This window comes from Peromyscus leucopus, chromosome 19 (genome assembly GCF_004664715.2).
Source record: "Peromyscus leucopus breed LL Stock chromosome 19, UCI_PerLeu_2.1, whole genome shotgun sequence".
Classification (NCBI taxonomy): Eukaryota; Metazoa; Chordata; class Mammalia; order Rodentia; family Cricetidae; genus Peromyscus; species Peromyscus leucopus.
The window spans coordinates 37,662,822-37,676,175 of record NC_051079.1 but is presented as its reverse complement, the minus strand read 5'-3'; the positions used below and the strand labels follow the sequence as shown (position 1 = coordinate 37,676,175).

Here is a 13,354-nt window from a genome sequence, read left to right as displayed (position 1 = left end):
TCACCAGGTCTCAATCACAGGACTAGAAACACGCTGCTCAAGCGCTGAATGGCCGAGGGAGCAACGATTTACAAGTTTATTCGTAATCAAATCTGAAAAGAGCTGACGGTACCCATGCTATGCAGCAAGTTACTCCAATGCATGCCCAAAGTTCCACACGCAATAGTAACAAGCCAAGTAGTTTCTATTTATGTATGTATCCCATCTTTTAACAGTTATACACTGAGGCATCTATTGTCCACGGTTCTTCAAGAGCTCGCAATAATAACTGCTCCTGTGTTCAATGATGAAGACACGGCTTACACTTTAACTCAGGCTCACATGTGCAAAATTAGTCTAGAGCCAGGATTTCCTACTGCCACAGACTGTGCTCCTCTAACTATCACCCCCAAGCTACCTGGCCTTAAAAGGAATAATCATTTCTACTAAGAAAAGCAAGCATGTTCGCTTGAGGAAGATACAGAGAAAAGGAGAAAGCAGCCACCCCCCTCGGGTTAACGGTGTATGTAGGAAGATCATGACAGCTGAGAATAGCGTTCTCAGCTGGATCCATCACAAGTTTCTAAAGTGGGAAATATTTGTAAATTCTCCCTTTAAAAATCCCTTTCAAAGGCCAGGTGTCCCAGCATGTGCAAGAGACAGAGGAAAGCGGATCGAGAGTCTCGAAGTCATCCTTTGCTACACAGTGATTTCTAGGCCAGCCTGGGCTACATCAGAGCCTGTCTCAAAAGAAAAAAAAAAAAAGAATCAGCTCACACCCTGGAAGGTTTTGGGTTTTGTTTCTTAAGCAAATTCTTGTCCCTTTTCTTGTCATTTTAAAGACATCGGTGAGCTAGCTGGGCAGCCCGTTAAGGATTGTTTTGTTCTGTTTGGTTTGGTTTGGTTGGGTTGGGGACAGGTTCTCCTAAAAACCTACTCTCAGAGTTTCAGTAAATAACAGCTGTATTGGAAGTTCATGGATCAGCAGAATCTAAAACGCCCCTGGACCACACACACAGATGCCATATACTCTAGGCTCACTCACTCCGTGCTTTTTTAATCACGGGCTACTCTTTCCACTATAGTTTATATATAGTTTATACAGCAATTTCTTCTAACTCTCCACCCACCCACCAAGAGTAATACTGGTTTAATTTAAAGAGTGCTGCGTACATACACATTTTCACACTCATGTAACCTTCAAAGGATTTGTCATGGAATCATATCCAGTGACCACTGACCACGGAGATGAAAGCCAGCTAGACAACCCAATGGGTAAAGGAGATTATACCAAGCCTAATGACCTGGGTTCAATCCCCAGGACTCCCACGGGGAAGGGGAGAACTGACTCCTACAAGCTGTCCTCTGATTGTTACACGTACATTACAGCGCGCACCCCCACCCTCTCTACACATACATACACACACACACACACACACACACACACACACACACACATACACATATATACATACACACACACACATACACACCAATAATAATAATATAATTTGAAAAATTGTTTTTAATGAAGAATTACTTTGGGGCTGGGGATATAGCTCAATGGAAAAGCATTTCCCCAGCATCTATAAAATTCTAAGTTCAATGCCCAGCACAAGGAGAAAAGTCATTTCATTCAGCTGGGGGTGCAGAACAGTAGAAACAGAACATGTGCGTGTGTGTGGCAGGCACAAAGCCTTGAATTTAATCCCTAGCACCTCCCCACATCCCCAAAAAAAGCATTTCATTAAGTTTACAATAGCTTGGTCCCAATGGATTGTTTTTCTTACCCAGTTTATATTTATGTCCTGATTACTACCAAAAAGAATTTTTAAGTGTATGCATTTGGGGGCCACACAGGTGCCGTGGGACTCATATGGAAGTTGAAAGCAAAGAATCAGTTCTCTCCTTCCACCACATAGGTCCTGGGGAAGGAACTCGGTCATAAGGCTTCTCTGCAAGGGCCTTAACCTGCTGAGCAATCTCACTGGCCTCAAAAGTATTTTTAAAAAACGTAAATGTAAAATATCTGCAACCCCAGCACTTAGCAGTGGCGGCAGGATGATCAGGGGTTCAAGGGCAAACTAAGTTATCTGACAATAATACCTGTTTCAAGAGACAGAAAAGAAAAATTAACGACGTGTTATATGTGTGGGGTGTGGGGGGGGTGTGTGAGTGTGTGTGTGTGTGAGTGATTCACACATACTTATGTTAGAGAAAAACAGCTTCTACCAGGCATAGCCAGTGTTTGCTGAGGAACTTGTCCAGCTTCCTCTTAAGCTGCCTGACTGCCAGGGAACAGAGGGGAAAACCGGGCTGGCTATCATATTGTTCCTACTGTCTGATAAAAAGACCTACCCATGTCTTGGCTCAGGAGAAATCTTCTAGAATGGCTACAAATGTATTTAAATGTGTGCAGGGTTCAGAAGTGAAGGGCCACTCAGAAAACAAAACCCTGGACTAGCTTCCTGACTCGACTCAACTTGTGCTGCTCAGACCAAACACGACCGACTGAATAGTGTGTGTGTGCGTGCGTGCGTGCGTGCGTGCGTGCGTGTGTGTCTGTGTGTGAATTTATTTTTTGACAGGTCTAGTGATTAGAATGCCTAAGCCCCCCAAAATTACCTGAGGACTGTCCTCTGTGGGGGGCTTCCCCTGCAGGCTTTACAGCAGACAGGGAAAAACCATCAGAGTGAGGTAAGAATGAACTCAACCCGATGTTACTGTAAATGTTGCTGGACCAGGACTTCTAGAGTCTGACCCAGATCATTTACCTTGGCCATATTTAAGCACAGCACAACTTGGAGATGGGAGGGGGGTAGTATTCAGATAACAATTAGCCCTGTAAGTACAGCAAAGCTTAAGACATGTTTACATTGGAGCTCTTTACAAAGTACAAATGGCTTCATCTGTAAGATGTGACTTACGGGACAGTGCTCAAGATAAGTGTCTAGGGAGAATGACTGAGGTCAACAGAATCCCTGTGGGAGTCAGGCTTGGCCTGGCCCTAAGATAACACAGAAGTCACTTAGTAGTGAAGTGCAAACGACATCTCTCATAAGGATGGGTTTATGGACCAAACGCAATGTTCAAGATTTAGGGAGAAGGGTCTGGGATTCAGTAAAAACATAGATTGTGGGAGATACAGATGGACCCTGACCCATCAGACAGCAGGGTCACCAGACTGTAAACGGCATCACTCCTGGCATCCCAGGAAAGCAGCTCTGCACCTCATTCCACTGAAGAGGTGAAATTCTCCTGGCTCCTCCTTGTTTATCTGTGTGTCAAGGCCTTTTTCCCTCTACAATTCTGTGTTTCCTCAACGGTGCCTTGTGGCTGCATCGTCCAGAGGGGAAGAATGAGGCCTACATGACAAAAGGGCCTGGAGTCCAAGGGAGAGCTCCTTCAGCCTGATCCCTTGAGAAGGGTGCTTAATCCTCTTCAAATGCCACAGCTCAGCACAGTTGGGATCAGGTTCAACACCAGCAGTCAAGCCTTAGCAATCCCTCAAATTGATTTTCTTTGCCTCACCAAGGAGGCCAACATCTCCTTAAAAGAGATGAAAACTGGAAATGAAAGATGAAGACTGAATGATCCTTAGACCTCTTTTCCTGTTCGTCTGTACTCAGTTCGTAATCAGAGCCCTGGCTTTAAACACTCCCTGTACAGGAGAATGCTCCGATTACATGTCAGAGGAGGAACACAGGGCAGCACCAGCCGATTTAAGCACTAAATCTAATATTCTGTTTTCTGTTTGGGACCTGACCTGTCAGAGACCAAGAGTGGGTATGTAACGGAGACTGGCCACTCAAGAGGCAGAGGCAGGAGGATCAAGAGCTGAAGGCTATCCTTGACCACAGATTGAATTCTAGGCCAGCCTGGGCTACATGTGGCAGTGACAGAGAGAGAAGAGGAGGAAAATAAAGAAGGGAAATATGTTTCCAACCTACCCCTGACCTCCATCTCAGAATGCTGCTCCCACTGCCTCCAGCAAATCGAACAGAAATGTCTCCTGCCTGCCTGTCTGTTCCTCTTCATTCCTCCCAGACTTAGGAAATGGACATAGTTAATTCTTCAGACGCTCAACTCAAAAACCTTGAGATCATCCTTAACTTTGATTTCCCTTACAATTCACATATAAACATTCAATAAACCCCACCCCACCTACCTTCAAAACATACCCAGACTTTAACCTCCACCCCTACCATCCTTTCGAAGGATGGATTTATGGCGTGCTTTTCCTTACCATAGCTAACTACCTGAAGCAGGCTGTTTTATACACAAACAAGAGGCCGAGGGGCCGGGGCTATCGCTGCATTAGTACACTTGCTAGCAGGCCCAAAGCCCTGGGTTAGAGTACCTGTACCACAAAAACTACCCAACGAGGTACACGCTTGCAATTGCAGCACTTGGGAGGAGGCAGCAGGAAGTCCACAAGTTCAAGGTCATCTCTGTTAACATATGGAGTTCAAGGTCAACCTGGGCTACATGAGCTCTTGCGTCCAAGAGGGGAGAGGGGCATGGAGCTTGGGATATAGCTCAGTCAGGAAATGACTTGCCTTGCAAGCATGAAGCCCTGGGTTTAACCCCCAGAACCTCATGAGAGATCTGCATGTGGTGGTGCACTCAATCCCAGGGCTGGGAAAGCAGAGACAGTGCATACCTGGAGCTTGCTAGCCAGACCAAATGCATGAGCTCCAAGCCAGTAAGAGCCAGCTCCTGATGAATGGTACCTGAGGGTGACCTGTACGTACACATAAGGGCCAGGACATGACAGAGTTAATGCCACATGACCACATGACAAGAGGTGGAACTGGCGTTTCTCTATCCCTGGCTCTTCTTTCCTCAGAAAGCCACCAGATTTCATGGGCAGCGCACAGAAGGTCCACTGAAACCTAATCTCCTCCAAAGGTCCACCTCAAAACATCGTTACCAGACTAGACTTCACCATCTTCTCTCTCTTTTTTTTTTTTTTTTTTTCTCTCTCTCTCTCTCTCTCACACACACACACACACACACACACACACACACACACACACACACACACACGGGACTGAATTTCCCCACATGAAGCCTTGAAGGACAACCAAATCCTATGCAGTAGATTACTGCAATAGGTTCTGGCTCATCTCTCTGCTTATAGTTGTTTATCTTCATTTAAAAAAAATTACAAAGCATATGTAAAAACAACCAACCCATGTACCCAGCCATCATGACTCTCCATTTCCCTTCCACTCTTGGTCTGGGTCATCTAGTCCTCAATCAGTAACCAAATAAAACATTAACCCCCTACACCAGGTCACGTGGCTCCTCCACTCACACTCTGCACTATTTCACCATCTGAATCGGGTCAAAAGCCACCCGGTCCAGCTTCCTGCTGACTCGATTCTCTCATCTCTAACTTTTACTCCCTTCAGTGGCTCCACCAAGTCCAGCCACACTGACCCCCTTGCTAACTTTAAAATACACCAAGCCTGTCTCCATCTCAGGGCCTCAGCACCAGCTGGCATCTCTGGCAGAAACTCTTGAACCTCAGATCTCCAGGTCAGTCCTTCACAATCCACTTCTGGGAGGTTTCTCCTCAAAGTCCTCTTTCAGCATATTCTATCCCAATCAGTATTCATTTTTTCCGCTCCCATCATCTATCATTATTTATTTTCTTTTCACATATAATATTATTGTGTATCTTTCTACTGCCTTCTTACTACAACCTAAGCTTCCTAAAAATAGAGGCTACCAGGCATAGCTGCACATGCCTACACTCGCAGCAGGAATGAGGCTAAGGTAAGACATTCACAAGTTCAAAGCCAACCTAAGCTATACAACAAGATCTCATTTCAATTTAAAAATAAAAAATAAAAAAAGTAGGGACCTAAAATCTTACACAGCTCCCACTACAATGCTCTGTCTAGCAGATGATGTTCTCTTCGTAACAGACACTCAATAAATAACTGTACGGTAAACAAACAGCTCCAACTGATGCTAAGTCTATTAAGTTTATTAAGATTTCTTCTAACTGGTAAGAAAGAGGCACTGAAACGTGACTCAGAGGTTTTTCTCACATAACTGGGTTGGTGATGCTCATAGAATCATCTAGAGAGGAGCCAGCAAATGCAGTCTGTTCATTATACACTGGCATCTGCATATGCTTCTTCAGTCTGTCTCCTCATGTTCTGTGTTTCACTTGTTCACTCAGTCAGTGCGCACTCTGAATTACCAAACAAAGCACTGTTTACGATTGCAGAGAATACGGATGCCTAAAGCACGCAGTTTTAAGTATCTTGAGGACACATGTGTTTTAAATAAGGGCACTGGGTGCCTCCTCATGTTAGGGTACACATGTGGAATCTGTGGGCTAATGGTTATGGAAAAGAAAAAATAAAGAGAAATAGACTTTTGACCAGGCCTCCAAATGCCAAGGTTGCCCACCAGCTCTGAGTAAACATGGACAATGGTCTCAATTAGTTCCCACAATGCATTTGCCCTATGCCTTTGCCATTTTGAGATAATCTTTGGGTAGTTAAACCCTCATACATAACTTTACACCTCACAAAACTAATAACAGAATAAATTGTGAGTAAATGGGTCTTCCAAAAATCCTGCCCAATTCCAGGAAAGGGACCAACCCCTTTAGGCTGCCCCTGCTGGGCCAAGGGAGAGAAATAGAAGACTGGTATATGTGTTCAGACCTCACAAAGAGAGAGAAGCATTGCCACACTCAGTCCACTCTAGCCTCAAGAGTGTAATTTCAGGGCAGATGGGATAGCTGAATGGTTAAGACCTCTCCCTGTTCTTCCAGAGAACCAAGTTCGATTCCCAGGACCCACATACATGTCAGTTCTAGAACCCTCTGTAACTGCAGTTCCTGAGCACCAGGCACACACAGTGAATGACATAAGCAGACAAAACACCCATAACATGTATGATAAATGACTTTTTTAAAGAGCGCAATTTTACTTTATTACTATTAGAAACACTCTGGGTTTACTTACCTTACCTACCGCTCTCTGAATTCTTTCTCATCAACACAAGAACCAAGACTGCTGCTATGGCGGTTGGTGGAGGCTGGAGGAAGACAAGACCTCCTAATAACACTAAGGGAACAAGATCTCAGCTTCAAGCTAGTGAGATAGCTCCTGTGCTGCCATGCCTGATGACCTGAGTTTAATCCCCAAGACCTACCAACATGGTAGGAGAGAACCAGGTCCTGAAAGGTGTCCTCTGACCTCCACACAAACACCATCGAATACGAATACATGCATATGCATACACGCATACACACACACACACACACACACACACACACACACACACACACACACGATTAAAAAAAAACTTTTTAAAATCCATTCTTTTGCAAGATTTCATGTGGACTTATGAATTCAGTCCAGTTCTGGCACACAATGTATACTTGGTACTCGGGTGAATTGCTGGTTCCTTTATCTTCTATGAAGGTCTTCAATTTTTCATACAATTTAATCTCACTGTAACCCTACAAATTAGGGGAAGTAGCTACAAAGAGCTCATGTAATTAGGCAATTGAGGCAAGATGTGAACTTTCACCTGGTTTCAAGGTCAATCAATGGATTTTCCTCATTGACTTATCTCCCAGCTGTCGGGATCACACAAGGGTGGAAACACTCTGACTGTAGCCCACAGGAATGAAGATCTGGTTCACCCATTATTGTGTAAGCACAGCACAGAAAGGAAGTCATGTCCATCTTAGTTCATAAGAGTGTAACTTAACTTGTCCAAGATGCTACTCCCTCAGTTCCAGAGGACAAAACTTTCTGACTTTTCAACTGAAGCTCCTGCTAGAAGACCTCCATCTGTCTTGTGTTCATGCTCTCAAGATAAAGCATTACTGAGAGAACTGGGTACAGCTCATGTCCTGCTCAGTTCCCAGGACCTACCTCAGACATGTGCAAACCTTTACTGAAATCTGTAATTTATACAAAGCCAAATTCAGATTGTTAGAGTATAAATCCCATGCACTGGATTACAGGTGTGTGATACTAGTAATATGGAGCTTGAAAGGAGGTTTAAAATGAAGCTTGTATCTTAATTAAAACAAAAGAAAATCTTATGCCCAAGTTTAAATATTCCGTAATACTTTATATTAAAGTGGGATATAAAGTATAGCATTTGTATTATCGTGAACTTAGAGCATTTCTTAAATGATACCCTTAGCTTCAGGCTTGGCTAAAGGATTTGGTCACAGAAACAGGAGGGGAAGTCACCAAGCCACTTCTGAAGAGGAGTTTCTAGAGCCAACCACCACACAGATCCAGCGTGTCTTAGGGTTTCCACTGCTGTGATGAAACACCATGACCAAGAGCAAGGCGGGTGGGGTAAGGGGTTATTCGGTTTTCACTTACACATCATAGTTCATCATCAAAAGAAGTCAGCACAGGAACTCAAACAAGGCAGGAGCTGATGCAGAGGCCACGGAGAAGTGCTGCTTACTGCTTTGATCCTCACTGGCTTGTTCAGCCTGCTTTCTTATGGAACCCAGAACCACCAGCCCAGGAACGGCACCACCCACAATGGGCTAGGCCCCTCTGAATCAATCACTGATTCAGAAAATGCCTTACAGGCTTGCCTACAGCTGATTCCTATGGAGGCATTCTCTTAATTGAGGTTCCCTCCTCTCGGATGACTTTAGCTTTGCCAAGTTGACATAAACTGTCTGGCACACAGCATTATGTCCCCTCTGACCCAATAGCAATGCTTCTGGTAAGAGTTGATCTGTCATCTGAGATCACAGTACAGGAACAGCTGAATGGTCATATAAAGAAGGAGCATCTGTCTATCGTGACAAGCCATTACAATGTGAAACGGTAAACTCATTATAATCTAGCATAAGATGATTTAGATGGGAGACAAGCTACTTTACTTCTTACTGTCCTCTGAGCCAATTACAGGATCTATGATAGGTCAATCTTCTGGAAACAAGATAAGCTGAATCATCGCAATGAACAAAAACAATTAACAAAAAGGTCAGCACTCTATGCTGCAACCTTGAGGCCTTGAAGCAAGATATCGATGCTTTTTGTTTTTAATGCTGAAGAAGAGCAACAGTACTGATTAGATGGGAACAAACTGCCCTGGTGGCCCACAACGTTCTCAGCAAAGTCGCAGATGAAAAAAAAGGTAAGCAACCATCAAAAAGGTCTGCGGTATCAAGCCTGGTGTGGTGGTGCACACCTGTAACCCGGCTTTTGGGAAGCTGAAGCAGAAAGACTGCATGATGAATGCCAGCCAGGGTTAATAACAAATTCCAGGACAGGCTGGGCTACAAAGAACTGTCTCAGAATTTAAAAGTGTGTGTGAGTGTGTGTGTGTGTGTGTGTGTGTGTGTGTGTGTGTGTGTGTATCTGTCTGTCTGTAGCTTCACAAAGACTGAATCCTGCCCTTTAACAACTAACTAAAACAGTTTCTACCATGTTCAGCAAATACTTGAATTCTACCTTCTAGAACTTTCACCTAGGACTTTTCGCAATACCACAACAACCATCCCAAGGCAATGAGAGAATGAATAGCATGCTGCCTTGGTATATTTGATCTCTTCTTTGAACTCAAACACTCACCATCTGAATTTGACATATTCAAAGGCTATAGGAAAACCAGAACTGATGTGCACTCTTACAGCACTGTAGTTTATTTCCTTTAACACTCTAAGAAAGAGCTTGACTGTAGAGCCCAAGCTTGCCTGCTGTGAAATTATTTAAGAAAAAAGACTGGTGGTGTGGGGGTGGAAGGTGTCTATGCAATTGTATGTGTTTGGTTTGCTGTTCTGGGGTTTAGGGTTTGGTTTTGAGGAGAGTCTTTGCTTGTTTGTTTTGGGTTGTTTTTGTTTCTGAGAGAGTTTCTCATGTAACTTAGGCTGGCCTTGAACTTCTTTCTGATCCTCCTGTCTCAACCTCCTAAGTACTAGGATTACAAGGATCCCCATAACCCCTGGCTTAAAACAAGTTTACATACTTTGTTCATTTCTTAGTTAAAACAAAAGTGGGAAGAGGGATTCATGCAGCCTCTCCTCCAGAAAAGAACTTATCAACAATAAAAGCACCAACGACCAAAATGCTCTCTTTGCAAACAGAAATATTCTAGGGTCCGTTAGGAGACAGGAAAGATTGAACGAGATCTGTGAGTAGAATTTACATGATAAATAAACAGGTTAAACGGTAGAAATACTAAGAACTTCATAGCACGTGAAGAAAGAAAAAATAGTAACAGCACGTATCTGCAGGCCTGGCCATGAAACATCCTCAAGAAGACCTGTCAAAGAGAGACTGAAATATACATCTTTGCCAAATATTACAGTGTCCACGTTTAGGAGGCCACTGCCAGCTGACAGTTTCATCAAATACGCTTCAACATATCATCAGGGCGGATCATCTGCCCTGCAGATATATACCCCTGATCTAGCACTCATTCATTCCCAACTATGGACAAACACACGAGGCCAATCCTAGCTATGCGGGTTACTAAATCCTTCAGTACTCTACAAGATCTCACCTTTCCATCAGTCTCCACCCCATCATTGAACTAACACTCACATAGTTGACATCAGGATTCAATTCTTTTTTAAGTTTTAAAAAGGTTTCCATTCAAATTGTTTTTAAGAGATAGATAACTCATCGTTATGGCCTCCTGACTCCAAACTTCCAACTTCAATTATTTACTTTTTACCAAGGTATTTACTGAAGGCTTCTCCTTTCATCTCTCATCAAGGGATGAGCTCCTACCTCAAAAAGTAACAAACCCATAAGACTAAAGCCAAGAATCAATGTTTATACTTCTTTATCAATTCTTGTAAATGAAAAAGTCTACAAAAATAGTTCACTTTAGAAAGTGAGTAAAGCCGGGCATGGTGATGGATACCTGTAATCTCCACAAACCAGATTTTTAAAATAAATAAATAAATAAGGCAACTTTTGAAAAGGAAAAAAAGCCTTAAACTCAAAAATTCTCTGACAGAAGTAAAAACTATGAAATTAAACCTTAATTAATTGTGTGTACTAGGAGGACAAAGGGCACTTGTGAAAACTGTGTTTTTGCTGACAGCTACTAATTTAAAAGAAAACCATAACTTACCAACAACTAATGCTCCTCTTTCTGCAAAAGCCAAGGCATAAGCTCGGCCCAATCCTAGTCAAACAAAATAAAGAGAAAGTTGGGAAATGTCAGTATGACTATTTTAGTTCATGAAACTTGATCTCCATTTTAAAATAACAAGTCAACATTTAAGTTACAATAGCAGGCAGCATCTTCCCTGGAACTCTCAATATCCTGTCCACCCTCCTTCTGGCTGCGAAAGTTAGAAAAGTTAGAACCATATTTTCCCATCTATTTCCCCCACCATTCCCTAGCATCCTCCCTGGCTGCTAGACGCCAAGTGTGAACTGGAGTCCATCACTAAGTGAATGTTCATGAAATTTTAAAAGTAGAAATGACAAAGATACCACGTTACCAGGGCTCTGGCATTTGCTGCTTAAGAAGCTACTTTTCTTGAAATATCCTCATATTTAAAAAACAGGGCCTGGAAAGGTAACTTCTTGATCTAGTCTCCTAATCCTTGAATGGCAGCTCCCATACTTTCAAGTCCCCGATGTCCTAGGCCACTTAGACTATGGCAGAGATCCAATGACAGATCAAAGGGGTGACTTCCAAAACCCCAACCCAAACCCAAATGCTTCTGCTGAATTCTTTCCTTTTCCAAACTATCTAGTAATTTCTAGAACCTGTGCTGAACCTTGAATATGCCACTGTCAACTGCAAATCATTTTAACTCTGAATACCTGAGACTGGCAAGTAGAGATGAGCTTTGGGGAATTGACCAGGGAGACTAGCAACCACGGATGGAAGATTTTTCTTGTCTGGCTTAAACTTATTTAACTTTTTTCTCAATTTTAGTTGATACATTTCATTGCTAAGTGGAGAAGCTTAATAGGAAATTTATATTTGGGGTAAATTGATAAATATGTATACAAATAAACCAAAATGGATATATTAATCAGACTTTTCCCAGTGTTGGTGGCAGACATGGTAATGACAGCCCTTGGGAGATGGAGGGAGGACGATCAGGAGTTTAAAGCTGGCTTGGGATAGATGAGACCCTGTCTCAATAATAATGAATGGTGCATGAGAGTCCCTTTAAGTATAAGAGCGAGAGATCAAAGGTCCATTAAGTCAATACCCTATACTTGGAGGTTAGAGGCCACTCACTGGGGTGAAACTAATCCAGAAATTTCACTGCAAAACATCTACCACAGTGTGAGTTAATTTCCTGTCCTTTAAAATTAGCGTTGCTTCAATTACAATCCTCTTATTTTGAAATAAAAGATTGGCAGCTTTCCCACTGCCTGGCTCACTTCAGAAATGCCTTTGCTCTCAAGTTCTCCTCTCACCTTATCCCCGTATCATCTCTCGCCCTTTCACACATTTGAGTGTGAGACCTTTGCCACAATTCCCGGTGAACTTTGGTGTGTGCGGCCCTCTCAAGAACTTGAATCATGAGACAGAGGGAAACAAACACTCAACGACCGACCTTTCAAAGTCAAGGGGCTGGCATCTCAGTCCCCTGGGTGGAACGCCAGGTCCAAGAAGTCTTTTTAAGCCCATATGTGACTTGACAGCGGCCTAAGCGTCCAAAGGCAGCAAAACTCACGCTCCATGCCCACGCACGAGAGGGGACGAACTTTTACCCAGTGGTGCACCAAGCAATCTTGCTGACATCTCCCCTGGGAAAGCCGCGGGCCCTGGAAGCTCCCTCCCGGCTGGGGACTCCCTGTCTGCATGGCCAGTGCCCCAGTGTGCCCAGTGACCCTGCCCACCCGGGTCCCTCTCAATCCCGCACGAGCTCTCCGCAGCCCGCAGCTGCACGCCGCAGCCCTGCCATCGGGACAGTGGGCCCCGCGCGAGGCTCACCTCCCCCGGCGCCGGTGACCAGGACCACACGCCCGTCGAACCTCAGCGGCGAAGCCATGAGTCTAGCCTGCACCACGCACACCCTGGCAGTGCCCCTGGGTACGCTCTGCCAGACCAGGACAGCGAGCGGGGAGAGAAGGGGCGGGACGCCGGCAAGCGACCTACGGGTTTCAGGAAATTGGCGTCTGTTTCCAAGTGCGCCTGCGTGGAAGGATGGGGGGGCTGGCTTGGCATCCTGGGAAATGTAGTCCAGGACGATTCCACTTAGTGAGAAAAATCTGTCCGAGAGAATTGGCCTGGAAATTCTTTTAGAAGAGAGGGCTGCCAAGATCTGTGTGGCGAAATGGCTGGTGCCGCACTCTCCTTGCATATATCTCCCTATAGCTTCGTCATTCACTCAACAACGTGATCTGAGTTCAGCCACTGACCTAGATAAATAGTA

The 13,354-nt window shown here is 44.1% G+C and overlaps 1 protein-coding gene across 1 annotated transcript in view; it reads right to left on the bottom strand.

Annotated features, from left to right (window-relative positions):
* Positions 1-13,113, bottom strand: part of Hsd17b4 (hydroxysteroid 17-beta dehydrogenase 4) — a 78,189-nt gene extending 65,076 nt beyond the window's left edge. Inside the window, exons 1-2 of the mRNA XM_028871814.1 lie at positions 12,913-13,113; positions 11,080-11,133 (exon numbers count right to left, since the gene is read on the bottom strand). Of these exons, the coding sequence (XP_028727647.1) occupies positions 11,080-11,133; positions 12,913-12,970 (112 nt within the window). The 5' untranslated portion in view covers positions 12,971-13,113. The remainder of the gene's footprint in view (positions 1-11,079; positions 11,134-12,912) is intronic.
* Positions 13,114-13,354: the final 241 nt, after the last annotated feature.